This window comes from Phyllobates terribilis, unplaced genomic scaffold, assembly GCF_046119375.1.
Source record: "Phyllobates terribilis strain yellow unplaced genomic scaffold, ASM4611937v1 Scaffold_3__8_contigs__length_932513732, whole genome shotgun sequence".
Taxonomy (NCBI): Eukaryota; Metazoa; Chordata; class Amphibia; order Anura; family Dendrobatidae; genus Phyllobates; species Phyllobates terribilis.
The window spans coordinates 879,081,911-879,106,236 of record NW_027362763.1 but is presented as its reverse complement, the minus strand read 5'-3'; the positions used below and the strand labels follow the sequence as shown (position 1 = coordinate 879,106,236).

At 42.5% G+C, this 24,326-nt stretch overlaps 1 protein-coding gene across 4 annotated transcripts in view; it reads left to right on the top strand.

The window, feature by feature from the left end:
* UTRN (utrophin) overlaps positions 1-24,326 on the top strand; it is a 768,906-nt gene that overhangs the window by 178,743 nt on the left and 565,837 nt on the right. For all 4 annotated transcript variants that reach the window (XM_073672652.1, XM_073672651.1, XM_073672650.1 and 1 more), the window contains 4 exons: positions 7,788-7,889; positions 15,429-15,536; positions 16,909-17,088; positions 19,522-19,691. In XM_073672652.1, coding sequence (XP_073528753.1) covers positions 7,788-7,889; positions 15,429-15,536; positions 16,909-17,088; positions 19,522-19,691 — 560 coding nt within the window. The remainder of the gene's footprint in view (positions 1-7,787; positions 7,890-15,428; positions 15,537-16,908; positions 17,089-19,521; positions 19,692-24,326) is intronic.

Sequence of the window (24,326 nt, the reverse complement as noted above, 5' to 3'; positions counted from 1 at the left end):
GGATAAAGCCTATGTAACCAGACTGGAGCTGTAATCTTTATCCTAATGGAAACAATAGGTTTAAGGCTGAGTTCACACGATGCGTTTTTCATGCGTTTCCGCGGCGTTTTTGCAGTTGCGGAAACGCATGAAAAACGCATGGTAGAAGGGCAGCAATGTTCCCCAATTGAAATCCGCATGTGCTGTGCCCATGATGCGGATTTTTCCACAGCGTAAACGCTGCGGTCAAAAATCCGCAGCATGTCAATTAATTTTGCGGAAACGCTGCTCTTTTGCCGCCATTGACTTGCATTAGACCGCATGGAATCCGCATCACTGTATATGTTGATGTGCTTTTCATGCGGTCTAATGTGCGGATGGTACCCGGGTGTGGAGGAGAGGACTCTCATCCAGACCCAGGTACCATTAAAAAAAAAAGAATAAAATAAAAAATATATATATTCTCACCTTCTGACAAGCCCGCGCAGCGCTCCTGCTTGATTCCCCGCACTTCGCGGTTGAATGAAGAAGGACCTTCGCTGACGTCAGAGTCATGTGACGGGTCACGTGACGCTGACGTCTTAAGGTCCTAAAGTCTTCACTGCCGGCAGCCGGGACCGAGCGAAGCCGGACACCGGGGGCCATCAGAGGGTAAAGTATATATTTATTTTTTATTTTTTGACATTCACACACTATATAAATCCATGCCGGTTGCATGGATTTATATAGTGTGACCAAGTTGTCAAGCACTTTCCAAGTGATGCTAAAATCGCTTGGGAAGCGCTTGTCAACCCGCATGCGGAAATGAAAGTGAAGACCGCTTCATTTCCGCATGTCCCTGGCAGGAAACCGCATGTACAATCCGCATGCGTTTTTTCCTGCCAGAGAGATGCAGAAACGCTCAGGAAAAAATCCTGAGCATTTCTGCATCGTGTGCACATACCCTGAAGGTGACAGGAGGAGCATTGCTGGTTTTGACATGTGTACTCTGCTGACGCTTACTATATGTGGAAGGGATTTTCCCACTAGAGACATTAGTATGGCAAAGATATGCCGAAAATGTTTGGTCAGAAGGGATACAAATGCTTTTAGCATATTCCTTTTAGGTTCTAACAGAGTGTGGCCATGTGTGTATGCCCATGTGAATGCCAGATTGTATCAACAATGATATCAGGAAAATGGGTGTTCAGTTCAATATTCCTGGTACATTATACAAATGTGTCTGTTGTGAACACTTCTTAGGAATATACTCAATGCCAGATTAGCTCATGGGATCCCCATGTTCTAGTATAGATGGTTACATAAATAAATCATTGTCCCTCTGACCTCTAACTATTAAAAGAGAAAAAAATAGTGGCTGAACCCAAAACTAAAAGAAATGCTAATTTCTCCTCTGCACACACCCTGGCTGCCTAAAATATGACACTTTAGTGCATAAATATGCCACTCAAGCACTAGCATAGAATATAATCAGCAAGATTACTGAGATAAGGCTCGCACTCCGCTGTTTTACCTTTCCTATTTGTCCATTTATGTCATATCTATTTGTTGTGGTTAAGAACTATTTCTTAAAGCTTCAGAATACTTTACAAAGCCCCATTCCTCTGTTTGTTTTCTTGAATTTGATAATGACTGCCTTTTGTCAGAATTTCTTTACTACGAGTCAGATTTTGTCCCATTTCTACAAATAACATTTCTTTTCTTTTATATGTATACTCTTTTAATTTCAAATAACAATTTGGGTTATTTTCAATCGAATGCATTAAAGTAAACAATATATGTAAGAAACAGAGCATAAAATTCTATAAATATAGTCCTTAAACTCAGAAGCATTGTCATCTGCCGACAAGCAATTTATAGATAATTTGTTTTATAATGAGTTTTGGTAAATAACAGAACATGTAGCTATTGGGGATATATAGCAATTTCTCTGGGAAGCTTATTTAGAATTAGTTTTCTTTTAGCATAGGATACAGCTTATGTTGTCATTCCTTCCTAAATGTCTGTACGCTACAAATATTAAAATAGTTTGCAGGTGTTGAGATATCTTACTGACACCTATAGATCAGTGAGCATCTTAGTGTCTTTAAAATGCTATCATTATACTAGCAGGCAGACTGTGCAGATTTTTACCATTCTGTGTGCAATACTAAAAGGGCTGTCTGGGCTGAAATGAAAAGTCTGCAGTCACTCTGTCATTTATATCTGGGGGTGTGACCTTCTTCCCCTGTATGAGATTGACCAATCATAAGCAGGTAGCGTCATGCAGAAGAGAAAAGAACAAGCCCTCCTCTCCTCACTGATCTTTGCAGCTATTGAGTAGAGATGTAGCAGAGCTAACTTATGTGTCATTACAAATACTTCCACATCTCATAACCAGTGCTGTAAGCTCTTACCCCCCCCCCCAGATTGATTGCTTTGAGATGAAATCTGGAAGGGATTGTAATGATACATAACTCAGCTCAGCTGTATCTCTATATAGTAGCTGCATAGATAAGTGAGGAGAGGAGGGCATGTTTTATTTTCCCCTGTTTGTTGCTGCCTATGTATGATTGGTTAACCTTATGCAGAGTGTCAGGAACATATTAATATCAGGAAAATGTTCTTCCATATCTGCTTGACATAGATGTTCAACCCCCTCCCTTATTCCCCTTCTGCTCAGCACAAAAGCCCCATTTAACACACGCCTGAGAAATAGCAATGCAAACAAGGCCAGGCAAGGAGTGTTATAACTTCGTTAGGAAGCAAGCATCTTGTCTCTGAAAGACGCAGGAGGTAATAAACGCAGGCTTGCACTAATTTGCGTGTACCTGTGAGGTTGGTTCCCAAGCCTCAAAGGGAAATTTGTAGATGCCCTGACTGCGATATGAAATATGAAATCTTCTGAGTTCCATAGGTCCGACAGTAACGGGACCCATATGTGTAGTGACCAAATCAGCCCAGGAATGTATAGGTAGTTTTCCAGGGCTGTAACCAAAATCAGGGAGCTGCAGCGCATAAACACCACAATAGTAGACTGCAGCTATGGGATATCTAAATAAAGATAAAATCATAAGGGAAAAAATGACGTAGTTTGCAAGCTTCTGCGATCAACGAGCGATGAGTTATCGCAGAAGTCAGCGTTTTTAATAAAAATGTACAGGTTGGAGACTGGCCCACATGATGTCACCACAAGGGGCGTGTGGGCAGATCTCCGCTTAGGTATAAGAGAATCTATGGAGAAGACAGGAGGACTTATAAGAATTATAAGCAACGGGTCCTGTTCAATAACAGCATATTCCAATATTCCATATTCCTATATTGAATCGTCTCCGTGATCGTATAGAGTAAGTTGTCTTCTTTTACCCTGTTTATTTTATGTAACTGCCCATGTATTTTAGTGTCCCCTTTGTAACATCCTTATGTATATATTTTTCTTGAACACTGCCTCCCTTTTGGATTAAACATAAAATTTAATAGTTCTGTTTCTTTTGTTCTGTAATTGTTCCCTTCCCCGAAGCCATATACACTACCGAAACGCAGGCGTCCGGCCAGGCCTGTATTATATTTCAAACTCGACCGGTGGTGGCAGAGAGTATTAATAATTGGGCTATTGTGAAGCTGACAGTGACCGTACCGAGGGCGTTAAACACATATTCCAGACTCTGGAACCCAGTGTGTTGTGCCATACGCTCACTGGTAGCTTACCGATACCTATGTAGAGAGTAGTCTGGATCGCGTGCTCGCGACTCCGCACGAAATACTGACAGCGTGACGGCATGGTGAGATATTGCGTGATCTCCTCAGTGTCGTTCCTCTGTGTGTGTTGGAAATTCCTGACACAGGGGAAGAAAAACACATCCCAAGAGACAAATCTGGTAATGCCCAGTTGAACTATAACAAATTGTTGCCTAAACTTTACAAGTCAATATCTGTGCAACAAGAGAAATTAAAAAATAAAAACTACATTTTACTCAGCCCTACAGCCACTATTCCATAATGTGATTTAACGTGCTCAAACTGGTGAAAGATCCTTTTTAAGGCCAAAAATCAGCAACATATTACAGAACCAGCAAACTGGATGAGATTTTAACAAATCTTATCCATACAGTGTGGAAATTAACAATTCACAGTATATCAATTTATCTGATTGGCTGTGATCACTTGCTATAACAATCTGGGAGGGGAGTATATAGTACAGACCAAAATTTTGGACACACCGTCTCATTTAAAGATTTTTCTGTATTTTCATGACTTTGAAAATTGTACATTCACACTGAAGGCATCAAAACTATGAATTAACACATGTGGAATTATATACTTAACAAAAAAGTGTGAAACAACTGAAAATATGTCTTATATTCTAAGTTCTTCAAAGTAGCCACCTTTTGCTGACTGCTTTGCACACTCTTGGCATTCTCTTGATGAGCTTCAAGAGGTAGTCACCAGAAATGGTCTTCCAACAATCTTGAAGGAGTTCCCAGAGATGCTTAGCACTTGTTAGCCCTTTTGCCGTCACTCTGCGGTCCAGCTCACCCCAAACCATCTCAGTGGGGTTCAGGTCTGGTGACTGTGGGGGCCAGGTCATCTGGCGTAGCACCCCATCACTCTCGTTCTTGGTCAAATAGCCCTTACACAGCCTGGAGGTGTGTTTGGGGTCATTGTCCTGTTGAAAAATAAATGATGGTCCAACTAATTGCAAACCGGATGGAATAGCATGCCGCTGCAAGATGCTGTGGTAGCCATGCTGGTTCAGTATGCCTTCCAATTTTGAATAAATCCCCAACAGTGTCACCAGCAAAGCACCCCCACACCATCACACCCCTTCCTCCATGCTTCACGGTGGGAACCAGGCATGTAGAGTCCATCCGTTCACCTTTTCTGCGTCACACAAAGACACGGTGGTTGGAACCAAAGATCTCAAATTTGGACTCATCAGACCAAAGCACAGATTTCCACCGGTCTAATGTCCATTCCTTGTGTTCTTTAGCCCAAACAAGTCTCTTCTGCTTGTTGCCTGTCCTTAGCAGTGGTTTCCTAGCAGCTATTTTACCATGAAGGCCTGCTGCACAGTCTCCTCTTAACAGTTGTTGTAGAGATGTGTCTGCTGCTAGAACTCTGTGTGGCATTGACCTGGTCTCTAATCTGAGCTGCTGTTAACCTGCGATTTTTGAGGCTGGTGACTCGGATAAACTTATCCTCAGAAGCGGAGGTGACTCTTGGTCTTCCTTTCCTGGGGCGGTCCTCATGTGAGCCAGTTTCTTTGTAGCGCTTGATGGTTTTTGCAACTGCACTTAGGGACACATTCAAAGTTTGCCCAATTTTTCACACTGGGCCCTACATTATGCTGCAAAATTTGTTGGTAGTCTTCAGACTTCATAATGCCATGCACATGGTCAAGCAGTCCAGTGCCAGAGGCAGCAAAGCAACCCCAAAACATCAGGGAACCTCCGAAATGTTTGACCGTAGGGACCGTGTTCTTTTCTTTGAATGCCTCTTTTTTTTTTCCTGTACACTCTATGTTGATGCTTTTTCCCAAAAAGCTCTACTTTTGTCTCATCTGACCAGAGAACATTCTTCCAAAACGTTTTAGGCTTTCTCAGGTAAGTTTTGACAGACTCCAGCCTGGCTTTTTATGTCTCGGGGTAAGAAGTGGGGTCTTCCTGGGTATCCTACCATGCAGTCCCTTTTCATTCAGACGCCGACAGATAGTACGGGTTGACACTGTTGTACCCTCGGACTGCAGGGCAGCTTGAACTTGTTTGGATGTTAGTCGAGGTTCTTTATCCACCATCCGCACAATCTTGCGTTGAAATCTCTCGTCAATTTTTCTTTTCCGTCCACATCTAGGGAGGTTAGCCACAGTGCCATGGGCTTTAAACTTCTTGATGACACTGCGCACGGAAGACACAGGAACATTCAGGTCTTTGGAGATGGACTTGTAGCCTTGAGATTGCTCATGCTTCCTCACAATTTGGTTTCTCAAGTCCTCAGACAGTTCTTTGGTCTTCTTTCTTTTCTCCATGCTCAATGTGGTACACACAAGGACACAGGACAGAGGTTGAGTCAACTTTAATCCATGTTAACTGGCTGCAAGCGTGATTTAGTTATTGCCAACACCTGTTAGGTGCCACAGGTAAGTTACAGGTGCTGTTAATTACACGAATTAGAGAAGCATCACATGATTTTTCTAACAGTGCCAATACTTTTGTCCACCCCCTTTTTTAGGTTTGGTGTGGAATTATATCCAATTTGGCTTTAGGACAATTCTTTTTGTGTTTTTTTTCATTGAACACAAATTAAATGAAGAGAATAATACCAAAGAATTTGTGATTGCAATCATTTTCAGGAAGAAACTGAGTATTATCTGACAGAATTGCAGGGGTGCCAATACTTTTGGCCAGCACTGTAATGCCACATGTGTTAATTCATAGTTTTGATGCCTTCAGTGTGAATGTACAATTTTCAAAGTCATGAAAATACAGAAAAATCTTTAAATGAGAGGGTGTGTCCAAACTTTTGGTCTGTACTGTATGCTTTTTTTAATTTTATGTGGGACAAACGAGCAGGTAAGGAGTGTAGTGCATTGCAAAGGGTGAAATCGATGGTGAAAATCCACAACACAGATTGTGAATTACCAACTTCCACAGTATGTGGGTGAGATTTGTAAAAATGACATCCACTTTGTTGGTAATATGCTGCAGTTTTTTGGCCTCAAAATCCAGATGCAAAACCTGCAGCATACCTACCGTGTAAACATAACCTGAGGCTGTGTGCCCACGTAGCGTTTTTCAAGCGTTTATGCTGCGGAATTTCCGCAGCGGAAACGCTTGTAAAACGCTAGGTAATCCGCACCCCATGGTCCCCAAGGGGATTCCGCATGTTCTATGCACATGCTGCGGATTTTTCCGCAGCGTTTATGCTGCGTACAAAAATCCGCAGCATGTCATTTAATTTTGCGGAAGCGCAGCGGAACTCCCGCCATTGACTTGCAGTGAGACGCACAGAAACCGCGACTGTACATTTTTACAAGCGGCTTCTATGCGTCTCTATGTGCGGATGGTACCCAGTTCTGGAGGAGAGGAGACTCTGATCCAGACCTGGGTACCATTGTACCTGTAAAAAAAAGAATAAAATAACAAATAAAGTTTATACTCACCTGTCCGGCGTCTTCTCTCTGAATGCCAGCAGCGCTGAAGGACCTTCTGTGACGTCACAGTCATGTGACCGCAGGCCCTTCACCGCTCTGTCTCGCGATATGCCGGCAGCCGGGAACCAGCCAGGAAGCAGCGCTGCAGCCACGCCGGGGCCTCGGGGGTGAGTATAGCTTTATTTGTTTTAATTTTTACGATTCACACTGTATAAATTCACGCTGTTTGCATGGATTTATACAGTGTGACCTAGTTGTCAAGCACTTTCCAAGTGATGCTATCGCCTGGAAAGTGCTTGTCAATCTGCATGCGGAAACGCATGTTAATCCGCATGTGGATCCGCATGTATTCTGCAGGAAAAACGCATGCACAATCTGCATGCGTTTTTTTCTGTCAGGGAGATGCAGAAATGCTGCAGAAATTTTCTGCTTCATTTCTGCATCGTGGGCACATAGCCTAATAGTCTCAGGCATCTCCATCTATATCTTAGAAATAAGATACATGTTTATATAACTTTACATTTTTCTTTTCCTCTGCAAATAAAACATAGCAACCTAACTATGTGTAATTCATCTAACAATTTTGGCCCAAAAAAATGTACATTTCCACAGAGCGTCAAAACAAAACTTTCCATGTAGGAAATATGCTTTACCTAAATATTTTGATTCTTCATTGCAGAGACTCGGAGAAAGATGGGCAGCAGTTTGCCGCTGGACAGAGGAGCACTGGAGTAAGCTGCAGGGAATCCTAATCCCTTGGCAGAAACTATTAGAAGAACAGGTAAAAAATATTATATTCATGAAAATAACCACTAAAGATTTGTTCTTTACCTGCAAATGTCCTTTGCTTTTTAATATGTTGCCCTATTTTAAGCTGCAAAACAAGCCATAGAAAGCTGAAAGAAGTATCAAGTCAACAGATCAAGTAAAAAACAAAAATGATGATGGATATAAGTCATAACAAATAATGACCAACCAATGTTATCAATCATGTATCCGGTAAAAGCATAATCCGGAAAGCTAACACAATGGGCTTCGTATCATATACAAATAGGAAATGCTAATATCACTTATTTGAGTCTAATTGCACTTTTATGAAAGGGGTATTCCCATCTTAGTAAATGATGGCATATTACTAAGATCACTGTAATATCACTAAAAGAAAAATTAGTTTAAAAAAAGAGACTCCAGAATAAAGACAAAAGTCCACGAGTGATCATATAAAGACAACTACCGTATTTTTCGGACTATAAGACACACCGCAAATTTTGGGGTGGAATATAGAAAAATATATATTTTTATAAGATGGGGGTCTGTCTTATAGTCTTAAAAGGTACAGTATCTTACCTGGGGGGGCGAGGGTCACAGGGTCCTTAAGGAATCCGGTGCTCCAGCAGTGGGGAGTTGCTTTGGAGCAGGATTGCAGGGCCCTCAGTTCCGTCCCTCAGGAACCTGCCGGCTGCAGCAGAAGAGATGGCTAGGGCCCGGTGCCTGACTGGGGGCCTGGCTGAGAGGGGGGGCTGAGGGCCGGGGCCGTTGTTTGGCAATCGGGGCCTGCCTGAGGGCCGGGACCGGGGTCTGGCTGTTTGCCGCCGAGCCCTGCCTGAGGACCGCGACCGGTGGTGGAGGAGGAGGCGGCAGCAGCAAAGGAGGAGGAGGATGTGAGATGCTGTGGGTGTCTGGCTTGGGATCTGGCACGGGTTGGACTGGATGCGAGCAGTGTCTGACTGTGGGCCGGGGCCGGTAAGCGGCGCAGGTTTCCGGTGTACGTGCCAATCTTCCTGAAGCTGTGATCTACAGGAAAATGGCCGCATGAGCTACAAGCTACAAGTCAACGCATGCTCGGGCGGCCATTTTTCTGTGGATCACAGCTTCAGCAAGATGGCCGCGCACACCGGAAACCTGCGCCGCACACCGGCCCCTGACTGCAGCTAGACACCCGCAGCATCTCACCTCCTCCTCCTTTGCTGCCGCTGCCACCGCCCCCACCACCACCGCCGGGTTCTTGAAGGAGGGAGACCCTGCGATCCCGCTCCACCACCACCACAGGTAACCAACATTCGGACCATAAGACGCAGCCCCCATTTTCCTCCCAAGTTTGGGGGGAAAAAATTAGTCTTATGGGCCGAAAAATACGGTAACATTCACTATTAGGAAAAGACAGGTGGAAAAACACATTATATTCCTATCTATTTAATGCCATAATCAAAACAATTTTCTAATATACTGTACTTGAGTTTAGTATTCCCTATCTGGCGAGAGAGCATGTCATTGTGCATATCGTGTAGGGACTAGCCCAGACCCTAAAACGAAGGTCCCTGATGATGCTTCGGGGGCAGAGGTTGCGGTAGTGACCACAGCCTCTGCCCCCCAATGGTGCTTTGTTTTAGTATCCAAGCATGCACTGGGATTCTCAAAGTTTCATCAAAAAGTAGGAAAAAAAAAAAAGAAAAGCAGTTAGATAGTGTAGTTAGGAAAGGTTAGGGAATATATTAGAAACAGTTTAGATTATGTCATCAAATAGATAAGGGATTTAGAATGAAATTTAATCTGTATTTCAGACCACCCCTTTAAGGATATGAAGCCTGTTAAATACCTTTACCTAATAATTGTTTGGGGTCAGACCTCTAGTACCACAACTGATTCTGAGAATGAACGGGCAGTCAGCCATGCAGGGATCTGCAAATGGTCCCATTCACCTATATGATGCCGTATTTCAACTGGTGGCTGGGAAGGCCCCTGTGCAGAAGAAAAACTATGAAGGGTATACAATGCTGAAGTACCTTCATTTATTTATTGAATTATTGTGGGTCCCTGAGGTTCAATTCTCTGCACCATTACCCAGGGCTATGTTAAAATAATATAATCTGATTGTATGCATCCTCCCCTGGTCTAGTGCTTGCTTTGTGATGCGGTCTGATCTTTGTGTATTGGCTGCAGTGGTGATGTCACGACTACAGATCACAACCGATTACTGAGACAGAATGAGCCACTGTGCTCAATGATTGGCTGCAGCCGAGATGTGCGCTGCAGTCGTGACAACAGCACTGATTACACAGCGACCAGAGTAGCAGCAGAGAGCAAGTGCTGGACACAGGGAGGGTTATTTTTTATATGTTATTTTTTTTTGCACAATGAAGGCCAATAGAGCCTAGAAACCTGAAACTGTTATTCCCAGAATAGCATTATTTTTCATAAAACATAGTATATGTATACTTATTGCTTTAATATAAAGGCTAAGCTCAACATAAAATTTCCTTCTTTTACCATTGTGCCCTTTTACATTTCTATCTGCCCGTCAGTGCCCTTCACATAGCAGAATGGGCGGTCCTGTTATTGGCTGCTAAAACGAGATTCCTCAGCAGCACTTGCTTCTGCTCAGTGCTGCAGATCCCTCTCTTCCTCTCCTGTATGTTAGTGACTAACCCCACCTCTCTGAGTTATCGTCAAGCTAAATTTAGTGTAGATTTCACCTTGCGCTTCTGTGCACTTGTAAAATACCCTGCTTGACCAATTTTACTATCTGTTATCTACATCAGTATAGCTGTTGTGCGGTTTTACATCATTAGCTCAACTGTCCTTCACTTCTCCAAAGCGGCAGACTGATCAAAAATGTGAAACTGTAAATGCTGCTCTATTGATTGATATATCAGAAGATTCTTCTTTGTCATATGCATCAATATTGCAACATTTGCAGTTTCACATCACTGAACTCTCAACAGCAGACAACAAACACATCTCAATTAATGTTAGGCTTTGTACACAGAGCGTCATACAGCAGTATATCTCTACTTTCTGCTCCCTATTAGTGATGAGCGAGCATGCTCGTTACTTGAGCTTTACAAGCATGCTCGGGTGTTTTCGGAGTATCTTCAGCGTGCTCAGGTGTTATGTTTGAGTCACTCTGTGCGCATTCCTCACATGTATTAAAGCTGTCAAACAGTCGCAAATCATGAGCACAGAGTGACTCAAACATAACACCCGAGCACGCTGAAGATACTCGGTGAGCACCCGAGTATGCTTGCCGTAAGGGTTAACAGAATATTCTCGCTCAGCACTACTCCTTATATCTCTCTTTTCTGTCCCCTCTGTATAAAGCCCATCTTGTAGTGTACCTCTCTTTTTTCGTTCCCTATATATACAGTCAATCCTGCAGTATGCTTCTTACAACCTTTTCCTATAATATATATCTTCTTTCAGCCTCCTTTATATAACGCATCCTACAGCATATCTCTCCTTTGTGTCCCCCCCTATATACCGCCCATCCTGCAGTATATCTCTCATTTCTGTCCCCTCTACATATTGCTTATTCTACAGTATATCGCTCCTATTGCCAGCACACTCACACACTACTGCTTCCTGCTATGGGTTATACACTGTAATGAAGGAGGCTTTGCCTCTTTCCATAATATTATCCCTCACAAAAGATGCTCCGTTGCATTTTTAGATCATATTATGATTTTGGAAATACATCTTAAAAGTTGGGAACCCTTTTAACTTGCATGTGGATATTTAATTGACTTAGAAGGCTCATATTTTCTAAGGCCACGTTTACACGTTCAGTATTTGGTCAGTATTTTACATCAGTATTTGTAAGCCAAATTCATGAGTGTAACAATCAGAGGAAAAATATAATAGAAACATGTCACCACTTCTGTATTTTTCACCCACCCCTGATTTTGGCTTCCAAATACTGATGTAAAATATTGACCAAATACTGAACGTGTGAACATGGCATAAATGTTACTATTCTTTACACTGCAGCACTGCTTATTCAGATATGTTTTTCGGTATTAAGTTTGTATAGCACTCAGGAACTCAGTGCATGGAATGCTGATTAGTAATGCCACAATTAGGCCACATTCACACCTTCAGTATTTGGTCAGTATTTTACACCAGTATGTTTAAGCCAACACCAGGAGTGGGTGATAAATACAGAAGTGGTGACGTGTTTCTATTATACTTTTCCTCTGATTGTTCCACTCCTGGTTTTGGCTTACAGATACTTAGATAAAATACTGACCAAATACTGAATGTGTGCACATGGCCTAAGAGTAATTTTATAAGCAAATGGATCACCAGTGATAAAATGAAGATAATCACATATCCGGCAATAAAGCATCAATCAATAGATCCTTAAAGGGATTGTCCACTCGTAGGACAACCCCTTCTCAATTTGAATGTTTACCCCCATTAAAATAAAAACACCTATACTCACCCACCTCCGGTGCTGGCGCCGTTCCAGCGGTGTCGGTACTGGAGTTTGAGGGGCTCACGTGTGGTTGTTACATCACACGAGCCCTGCGCCCAATCAGAGCTGCCGTCACTGTCCCCGCCTTCGGACAAATCAAACATCAAAAGGAAGTCAGAGAGCAGCTGCAGCACTCACTTTCTGATTATATTCTATTTGTCCGAAGGCGGGGACAGTGAGGGCAGCTCTGATTGGGCGCAGGGCTCGTGTGACGTAACAAACACCAGTACCGACACCGCTGGAACAGTGCTGGCACTGGAGGTTGGTATGATTGTTTTTATTTTAACGGAGGCAAACATTTAGATTGAGAAGGGATTGTCTTACTAGTGGACAACCCCTTTAACTGCTTGCAGACCGCCTGAGGTTTGTAACGACAATATATGACTTGCAAGGGTGTTTTAAAGGGAATTTATCTCCAGATTTTTGTCTCCTAGTCTGAGCAGCATAATGTAGAGACCTTGATTCCAGGTTTGTGTCACTTACTGGAAGCTTGCTGTAGTTTTGATATCAATGTATAATCAGCAGGAGATTATCACTAGAGGACTAGTAAACCTGCTGCTATGTAGTCATGAAATTTATATAACCCTGTCCCCACCACTGATTGTCAGCTTTCTGCCTATGCACAGTGTACACAGAAAGCTGCCAATCAGTGGTGGGGGCGGGTTTATACAGAGGGGCGCATTCAGTGAACTGCTAGATCTGCAGCAGATAAAACAGTGTTTTTATCAAAACTTCAGCAAGTAGCCCAGTAAGTGCCTCTACATCAGATGGGGTAGCAGCAACCTGGTGACAGATTCCATTTAAAACTTTACTGCAGAGTTAGCAGCAGTACGAGATCATGCAGCAGCAGGAGAAGGAGGCAGCGCAGACTTGTGCAGTTGTCAGAGAAGGCAAACATAGTTTATGATCATGTCTGCCCTCTTGATTGCTGTACACACAATTCTGAACAAGTTCTGTGTATTCAGTTTTGGAAGAATCAAAAATTATTTCTCTTCTCTCCGCAGTGATCATGTGATCACCGGGTGTCAGGAGGGAGCAAAAAACAGCAATATTAAAAATGTATGTCTATGTAGAAATTTCCCCCAAAGGTGTTTTATGACTTTATGAGGGAGCACAATTTGTGAAATAGATAAAAAAAAAACAATACATAAATAAAAAAACCAAATAAAACTAATTTTAATAAAAGAAAGCCACTGAAATGACTTTTTCTAGTTAGTTTCTAGCATCACCTCCATCAAAAGAAAAAACAACGTATGTCTGACCCATAAAAATAATTGCTATAAAAGGAAAGCACAATTTAAAATATATTTTAGTGGTTCTTGGTGGCTTTAAAAAAAAAAATGTAAAAAATGTGAACAAACATATTTTCTTATTTGTGTACATTTTATTCCAATATCAGGGAAAAACTTATATAGAAATGCCATATAAGTTACCATATATCATGAAAAAGAGGGAAAAATTCTAACCCAGAAATTTTTTTCTAAAGCTGTTATAACTGCATGTACTAACCCCTTCCACCCCAAAAAAGGGCCTATAAGTGAACATAAAAACATTGTAATATATCTTAGAGCAATTTGCTTCTTTCTCCTCTTATAAGCCTCTTCTTCTTCCCCTGCCACCTGAACTCACCATCCACTCTGAAAAATAGCTCAAGACTGCCATCACAGCCATGTGATAGGTTACCCTCCCCATTATTCTCTATGCAGAGGGCATAGGATGAGGGATCTGAAAAAAAACAAGCAAAAGCTGACAATATTGGCAAATCATGTTCAAGTTAGTGAGTGATTTATTTGACCCCAGACCTGGATTCACAGCCACTGTGCTCAGTACCTATGCTGTTGCTTTTGAACATGCCCTCAACAGAGTAGAATGAATCCCTCTTTCTGTGTTTTTATTGTACAGGAGACATCATAGCAGCTGATCTCTTAGAAACTTAAGCCCCCGTCTCACATAACGAGATCGCTAGCGAGATCGCTGCTGTGTCGCGGTTTTGGTGACGCAACAGCGACCTCACCAGCGATGTCGCTATGTGTGACACTTTGCAACGATCAGGCCCCTGCTGTGAGGTCGCTGATCGCTGCAAAGTGTCCTGGACCATTTTTTGGTTGTTGCTCTCCCGCTAGTCAGCACACATCGCCGTGTGTGACCAGCGGGAGCAGCGATCAGGCTGGTAACCATGATAAACATCGGGTTACTAGGGGCACACGCGCACTTAGTAACCCGCTGTTTACCATGGTTACGAGCCTGCTTAAGTGAGCGGTAACCTCCCGCTCACCGTAGCAGAGTTGTAACCATGATAAACAACGGGTTACTAGGAGCGCGTGTGCCCCTAGTAACCCGATGTTTATCATGGTCACCAGCCTGCTCCTGCTTCAGCAGGCTCGTAACCAGGAGCAGGACATCGTGGAAAGATTCTTTCCACGATGTCGCTGCTCCCCTGATCGTTGGTGAGCCTGCCTGTTTGACAGCTCACCAGCGACCACATAGCGACGCAGCAACGATCCCTGACAGGTCGTATCGTTGTCGGGATCGTTGCAGCGTCGCTAAGTGTGACGGGGTCTTTAGAGCCTGCAGAGGGAGACCTGATGAAAAATGAAGAAATTATGTTTTTTCTCATGTACACACACATAGCAGGAGTTGAGCAATTCAATTTGCACTGCCAAAGCCCATTGTTAAGAAAGGTCCTTCATGGTAGCCAGACCAAAACATTCTTCACCTCTGTGACTGGCACCTGGTGCACTTCTGGTGCTTGCTAGTCACAAGGCCTCACGTGACGTCATGTTGTGCATCATTGCAATGCGAGATTACACTGCGGGGGGCCACATAAGCACCAGAGACACCCAGGATGCCAGGCTGAGACTGCTAGGTATGGAGGTGAAGACTGACTGCCAGGGAAGGACCAGTTTAGATGCTATACAAGGGTTGCCCAATTGGAATGGCTCATCTCTAACGACAGCATATTCTCAATAGTTATTTGAAATGATTGGTGTGGTTTAAAATGCTTTTTAATCTCAGTTTATTATTATTGCAGCTTGAAAGCTGTAATTAAGTATTCCATTGTCTTCTCAGGTCTTGTTCAAGATGTGGCTAAGCGAGAAAGAAGAATCATTGAGTACAGTCCAGCGGGGTAACTTCAAAGACCAGGCCGAGCTGAGTGTGAGTGTGAGGAAGCTGGCGGTGAGTGCAGTATTCATGTTATGTGAGGAATCTGGGGACCTCCATGTAGATAAGACAAGAAAAAAAACTGGCTAGAGGGAAACGAGTCTTCACCATGATTACTGTCATTGTGTGCTTACTTTCCTGTCATTCATTACCATTCATTTCCTTTGAAAAGGTTGAATGTAAATTCTTTATCCCATTTAATTACATTTTGTCTGCATTTTACCTGTGAGTGCATACAGTCAAGCCACTGTGGAAAATGGCAGAATACCATGTGCTTGGAATCATAGTAATCCATTATTGACACAACCAAACGTTTTTCCAGCAGTCTATGAACGCTTGCTGTTTTAGTTAATTCCCACCGTAAGGATATCTCCATAAGGAATAAGGGTATGTTCACACATTGCATTTTGCCTCATTTTTGCCCGCCGGTTTTATAAAAGCAGCATTATTCTATAACAGCAAAGTGAATGAGACTTCTGAAATCTCATGCATATACTGCTTCTTTTCCTTGCAGGTTTGAAGCAGTTTCACTATTGTCCCATCCCCTGATGATGCCGCATTTGCGGTGAAACATGTTGGGGGAGGGGGTGGGCATGTTCTGTAACTGTTTTATGTCCTATTCTGTCTAACAAGGATGGCACCTCAGGATGCTATCATTTGGATACTTAATCAAGCATTCACTTGTATACTAATTACACCATAAGACAGACAATGGACCTATTTTAACTATCACCCCAATGCCGACATATTTTATAGGTCATAATAAAAGCTGAGTTTTAATGTCATGCTAGAGAGGGGTCTTTCTAATGGGGTTTTCCCCTAGTTTTTTCTATTTCAGTATTTGCAGCAGATTTTTCTGCTGTAAATACTGAATGTGTGAATATACCCTAACTCTACCATGTAGCCCCTTTAATAGTGTTTTTTCAACATAGACATTGGTGTCTGATACTAGGAATGGGTTTGATTACTGCTTTAAATACATTGCAGAGCTTTTTAAGGCAATATTATTGTATTTGGCCATATCGTAAAAACTGAGACCCATTCGGGCTTGGACTTATTTTCTTGCCCAGTAATATAGTCACCAAGAGCTTTAATCCCATTGTAGCTGGGAATTTTCTTTCTTCACCCTCCAGTCTTGATGGGCTACAACATTTTTTTTTGTTTGAATATCCTATCATCTAATGTGTATGCGGGCCTCATAACTCTCCTCGGTGGATGATATCGCAAGAAAGAAGGATCATTCATTTTCAATTTCAACTCCCGATACCATTGTCGTGAAAAAATATGTTGTTTTGTCAATGCGTTAATGCACATGAATGTGAGGTGCTGATCATAGTAGTTCCGATTTTCTGCAGTTTAAATACTACATATAGGATCTTTGTTTTAGAGTTTGAAAGAAGAACTGGGAATGAAGCGCCAAACATTCGACCATCAACATGAGTTGGCCCAGGAAGTAGCTCTTCTCATTGGTAATGGAAAAGCTTCTCAAAAACTAAAGAGTGATATGGAAGATCTTGCTCAACGATGGGATGGATTGGTGCATCTTTTAGAGGACTATACTAATCAGGTAATAACAATAATAGAAGTATCTGTATATTTATATATCTTTATGTTTATATTAAGGTATAAACCAAAGTACAGTTTTCTCCAGACAAGCACGAAATAACTTAACGTAACTCCATTAGATAGAGTATAGAAGGGTATGAAGATTTTTGTGCCAGAATCAATAATAATAATAGATGTCAGGTAGGCAAAAATGTCAGTATCTGTAATTTATGTATTAGCTGGATCTACTAGAATTAGAGAAGTTTTTCTTTCAAAGATAGATAGTTCGATAATGTAGGATATTTAATTGGCTGCTTATATACATTACCTACGAAGAGTTTGGACACCAGTTCATACAGTGGATTTCTTTGTTCTTATTCGAATGTGCATATTGTAATTTAGAAATGAAGGCAGTAAAACCACAAAGGAATACACGTGGAAACAAGGAGTAAAGGAACTCATGTGAAACAAACCAGAATATATGTTGAACCTTAGATTCCTCAAAGTACCCATCTTTTATTCTGATGACAGCATTACACAGCCCCTGACATTCTCTCAATCAGCTTTATCAGGTAGTCACGTGGAATGTCTTTCCAACAGTTTTGAAGGAGTTGCCAGAGATGCCAAGCACTTGATGGCTGCTTTGCCTCCACTCATCCCAAACCATCTCATTTGGGTCAAGGTCGGGTGATTGTGGAGAGTATGTCATTGGATGCAGCAAGCACTCCATCCCTCTCCTTTTTGGTTACATAGCCCTTACATAAAATTGACGTGTGTTTTGGTTCATTGTCCTGTTGCAACACAAATTATGGTTCAACTAAGTGCAAACCAGATGGAATGACATGTTAAAGAATGCTCTGGTATCCATGATGAGTAAGTGTGCCTTAAATTTAGGTTAAGTCACCAACATTGTCAACAGCAAAGCACCGTCATACCTCCCCTCCATGCTTTAAAGAGGGCACTTACACATGTAGAAACCATTGGCTCACCTTTTCCCCATCTCACAAAGACATGGTGGTTGGTACTAAAAATCTCAAATTTTGACTTATCAGACCACAGTACAGATTTTCACTGATCTAATGCCCAGTCCTTATGTTGCTTGGCCCAAACAAGTGTCTTCTTGTTTGCAGTCCTCAGTAGTGGCTCCTTTGCTGCTATTTGGCCATAAAGGCCTGCTTCTTGCAGTCTCCCGTGGATAGTTGATGTTGAGATTTGTCTGTTACTTGATGACTGTGCATCATTTATGAGGGCTGTAATCTGAGGTACTGTCATTTTGTGGTTTCTGAGGCTGATAACTCTGAGCTTATCCACAGCCGGACAGGTAATTTTTGGTATTCTTTCCCTGGAACAGTCCTCATGAGAATCATTTTCTTTATAATGATTGATGGTTTTCACGACTACGCTTGAGAACACCTTCAAGGTTCTAGCAATTTTCTGGATTGATTGTCCTTTTTGATTTAAAATAATGATGTACTGTCATTTCTCTTTACTCAGTTGAGTGGTTTTTGCCATATTCTGGTTTACAACAGTTGTGGAATAAGGCACAGTACTATATGCATCTATGTACCAACACTGCCTCTGCAAAACACACCTGATGGTCGCAAACACTTTCTGACTGCCAATGATTCCACAAATGCACTCTTGATGAGGCAAACATGTTCATTGGAAGCCATTCCAAGTGACTACCTGATGAAGCTGCTTGAAAGAATGCCAAGGATGTATCAAGCTGTAGCATAGTAGAAGGAGGGTACTTTAAGGAATCTAAGGCTAAGTGCCGACGATGCAGAAATGAAGCAGAAATTTTCCTGAGCATTTCTGCATCTCCTTGGCAGAAAAACGCATGCGGTTTTTACATGCGTTTTTGATGCATATTTGACGCGTATTTGCATGTGTATTTGCCATGCATTTTTACAATGCATTGTATAGGCAAATACGCATGCAGAAACGCACAAGAATTGGTCATGTCCGTATTTTTTCTGCGAGTAAAATCTGAGCAGAAAAAATACGGACCATGTGCATAGAACTTGCAGAATGTTATAGGAAGTCATGGGATAAGGTATTCAATGCGTTTCTGGAGCGTTTACGCACTGCAAATACGCACCAAAAACGCATCGTGGGTACACAGCCTAAGGCTCAACGCATATTCTGGTTTGTTTCACTCAAGTTTCTTTACTCCTTATTTCCATTGATTCAGTGTGAATCGACAATGTACATGTTCCAATGTGAACAAGGAAATTCAAGGCATGAAGAGGTGTGTCCAAACTTTTGACCTGTACTTTATATTGTTGTGTTAAATCTTATGTCGAAGAAAAATCGTCTCTATTTATTTGGACACACATCCTATCTAAATGGGCAAACGGGAAGTGCAAAAGGGATGTTCTAAACTGTAAAATAGACTTTTAGGGCATGCTTTCAATAGAGAATCTTGAATAGTACATTGCTTATCATTTTTTAGGTCACGGAGTCGGTCAGCAGTTTTGGCGTGACGCAAATTGCAAGGAAGATTACTACTGAGACTGTGACTGTGAAAGAGCATAGTAGTGTTCACTTAATCAAACAAGAACTTCCTCCTCCACCTCCACCAAAGAAACGCCAAGTGTACCTTGATTTTGAAGAGAAGAAAAAGTAATTATCATAATTAATGGTGGTTTTCGTGAAACTTTTCTGTGTTGTTTTTTTTTTACGTTGAATTTTTGGCAGTCTGGAAGTTAATAATTGTCTGAATTTTATTTTTTTAAATGGGATCTGTCGTTGTTAAAAACAGACCTGAACGACTATAGTACATGGTTAGCTGCACTAACACAGATTTCTGCAGGTTATTATTTCTAAGCTCACCTTCTAAGTCCACAAATGTCTCATGCTCTGTTCTGCTGTACTGTTTCTCAGAGGTTATTAGACCATGGAGATGCATCAGTTTACAATGCATTATATGGGCTTCTTGCAACGAAGTGAGTGAAAGTGAGTTCAGAGATAATAATGACATTTTTTGTATCTGTGCAAAAAAAATAATGGAAACATGTCTATTTTTGATCTGAGTCATTAATCAAAATTCCTCATAGATCAAAAATCCTCATACAAGTCTTTGGATCCATGAAAAATCACAGATAGCACATGGATGTCATCAGTTTGCTGTCTGTAATTAAAGAAGCACTCATCAAAGTTTTTATCCTCTTAATATATTGCAGTCATCATATTATATAGCACTGTGTACTTACAATTGCTCATGTTGCCTTTCTACCCAGTTAATTCTTCTCTTTTCTCTGCTCTATGTAAAAACAGGAAGTCTCTTGGTCCTGCATTTACGAGGGGCGTTCATTAAAGATTTCCCCTGACTCACTTCCTGTGGACTGAGAGCAATGAAACTTGGCTCAGTTATTAGTCCTTCTCTACATAGATGCCACCTAGGGACACACACTTCTCCCATCTCTTTAAGCAACTGTAAACACCTCGCTTGTAGAAGTCGACAGGTTGCTCCAAAAGCCACGTTGTGACTTTGGAAATCAGAGTCTCATCTGGAAAATGCTTGCCCTTCAAAAATAATTTCATTTTTGGAAACAGGTGGAAGTCCGATGGTGCGAGGTCGTGTGAATAAGGGGGATGCGGTAGAATTTCAAAGCCACAGGAGCATGCTTCCATTTGAGCAACATGTGAGTTGTGAACTGGTGCATTGTCTTGCAGAAGGCGGACACCTTTGGTGAGCATGCCATGTCTCTTGGTTTTGATGGCAATTTCTGCAGCAGTGAAGCATAGTATGCCCCGGTGATCATGGTACCCTTTGCTAGGAAATACATCAATACTACTCCGTGCAGGTCCCAAAATACTGTGAGCATGACCTTGCCTGCTGAGGGTTGGGCACGTGCCTTCTTTGGAGGCGGTGAGTCATAATGCTTCCATTGCATCGACTGGACTTTAGTCTCAGGATCATAGTGATGGACCCAGCTTTCATCCTGTGTGGATCAGTCTGTTGAAAAAGTCCTCCTGGTTTCCATGGCACATCGTCAATAGCGCCTGAGAGCATTTGACTCGTTCCTGCTTCTGGAAAGGTGTGAGCAGCCGGGGAACCCAGAGAGCGGATACCTTATGCATGTGAAGATGGTCTTGGATGATTTTTTCCACGGACCACACACTAATCTTGACATTTTGGGCTAGGTGGTGAATGGTTACGTGGCGATTTTCCAAAATGGCGACTTGCTGTATGGTGTGTTCATCAATAGCAGAGTGGGGTCGTCCTGGATTTGGAGCTGTTTGCACCGAAGTCTGACGAAATTTCAATTGACGATACCAGTTCTTGACTACATTATTTGATGGGGAATCATCACCATAAACCTCTTTCATCTCATGGAACGTCTCCTTTGGTGTGCGGCCTTTCAAGTAAAGGAACTTGATGACTGCTCTGTATTCCACTGGGTCCATTATCAAACCTCACACCACTTCAACACCTGTAAAATCAAGATCATTATCAGTTCTGAGTTGCAAATTGGCACGTAACCTCTAGAGACTTATATGATTACTAGTGTTGAGCGATACCTTCCGATATCAGGAAATATCGGATCGGATTGGATCGGACCGATACTCAAAAAGTATCGGATATCGCCGATTCCGATACCGGAAACCAATGCAAGTCAATGGGACACTAATATCGGAATGAAAATAAACCCTTTCTTTCCTTGTAGGTTAATTCTACATGAAGTAAAACAACTAAGAATAATGTAGAATGTATGCGAAAAGCTGGCAATTCAGCAGCGCATACACCGGTACCCAACAATTTACAACAGAAAGAATTGAGCTTCACACATAGATTAGATAGATAGAAACATGTCAGTCACATATATAAGAAGTACAGTGACAGTGTTGGTTACTGTACTTGTCATTTAGTGTAAAGGATTTATATAAAAAATAATAGTGTTTTCATGCACCGTCTCTTTAAGAAAGCCGGCCGGCAATTCAGCATCTGTACCCGACAATTTAGAATAGAAGGAATAGAGAATCATACATAGATTAGATAGATAGAAACATGTCAGTCACATATATATGAAGTACAGTGATAGTGTTGATTACTGTACTTGTCATTTAGTGTTAAAATAAAGGATTTATTTTAAAAAAAATTGGCGTGGGGTTCCCCTTAATTTTAGTCTCTAGCGGAGGTTAAGCAGACAGCTGGGGCAGATGTTTGAAGCCTGGGAAGGGGGTAATACCCATGGAGCTTCCCAGGCTACTAATATCAGCCCCCAGCTGAATACCTAGCCTTTACTAGCTATTAAAATGGGGGACCCCCCCAAAAAAATGACGTGGGGTCCCCCCTATTTTAATAACTAGCAAAGGCTAGGCAGACAGCTGGGGGCTGATATTAATAGCCCAGGAAGGGAGCCATGAATATTGGCCCCCTCCCAGGCTAGAAACACCAGCCGTCAGCCGCCCCAGAAATGGCGCATCCATAGGATGCGCCAATTCTGGCACTTAGCCTCGCTCTTCCCACTGCCCTGTAGCGATGGCAGTGGGGTAATAGGGCTGGGGTTGATGTCAGCTTATAATGCCAGCTGACATCAAGCCCAGGTTAGTAATGGAGAGGCGTCTATAAGACACCCCCATTACTAACCCCATAGTGAAAGTTAAAAAAAAACACAAGCACCCAGAATAAAGTCCTTTAATTGAAATAAACACACAATTCTTTATTGTTCTAAATTAAACCATACTTACCGTCACGCCCATTCCAGCTGAAGCCAACGATCTCCTGCAATAAAAGAAAAATAATAAAGCAACCTCATCCTTACCTTTCCATGGTTCCCACGACGGCTCCAGCTCTGCTACATCGAGATGACAGGCTGGACCGCAGCAGAACGCTGCCATCCAGCCTGTCATCCTGCAGACACTGAGAAGCGCAGGCTTGCTTGCGCTCCTCAGTGTCTCTCTGTGACGGCATCCAGATGAGCCGACAATGAACTCGGCTCACCTTATGCACGTCACTGACAGCGTGGGAGAATTCTCACGCTGAAGCGCTGAGTGCAGGAGAATTTTCCCACGCTGTCAGTGACGTGCATGAGGTGAGCCGAGTTTATTGGACATGACCTCGGCTCATCTTTATGCCGTCACAGAGAGACACTAAGGAGCGCAAGCATGCCTGCGCTTCTCAGTGTCTGCGGGATGACAGGCTGGATGGCAGCGTTCTGCTGCGGTCCAGCCTGTCATCTCGATGTAGCAGAGCTGAAGCTGTCGTGGGATCCATGGGAAGGTAAGGATGAGGTTGGTTTATTATTTTTCTTTTATTGCAGGAGATCGTTGGCTTCAGCTGGAATGGGCGTAATGGTAAGCATAGTTTAATTTAGAACAATAAAGAATTGTGTCTTTATTTCAATTAAAGGACTTTTTTCTGGGTGTTTGTGTTTTTTTTTTAATACTTTACTAGAAATTCATGGTGGTCATGTCTAATATTGGCGTGACCCCATGAATTTCGGGCTTAGGGCCAGCTGATAATGCCAAGCTGGCCTTAACCCCTTTATTACCCAGTGAGCCACCGCACCAGGGCCCTGGATGAGTTGGGTACAGCGCCAGAAGATGGCACTTCTATGAACGCGCCATTTTCCGGGGCGGCTGCGGACTGCAATTTGCAGCGGGTGGGGCCCAGAAAGCTTGGGACTCCCTGCGCTGCAGATTCCAGCCCCCAGCTGCCTAGTTGTACCTGGCTGGACACAAAAATAGGGCGAAGCCCCACGTATTTTTTTTTTAAATTATTTCATGAAATTCATGAAATAATTAAGAAAAAAAGGGCTTCCCTATATTTGTGTCCGGCCAGGTACAAATAGGCAGCTCGTGGTTGGGGGCAGCCCGTTCCTGCCTGCTGTACCTGGCTGGACCCAAATATAGTGCGAAGCGCCACGTCAATTTTTTTTAATTATTTCATGAAATAATTTTTTAAAAAAAGGGCTTCCCTATATTGTTGTGTCCGGCCAGGTACAAATAGGCAGCTGGTGGTTGGGGGCAGCCCGTTCCTGCCTGCTGTACCTGGCTGGACACAAATATAGGACGCAGCCCCACATCAATTTTTTTTTAATTATTTCATGAATTTCATGAAATAATTAAAAAAAAAAATACGTGGAGCTTCGCCCTATTTTTGTGTCCAGCCAGGTACAACTAGGCAGCTGGGGGCTGGAATCTGCAGCGCAGGGAGACCCAAGCTTTCTGGGCCCCCCCCCCCTGCTGCAAATTGCAGTCCGCAGCCACCCCGGAAAATGGCGCGTTCATAGAAGCTGGATGCTGTACCTG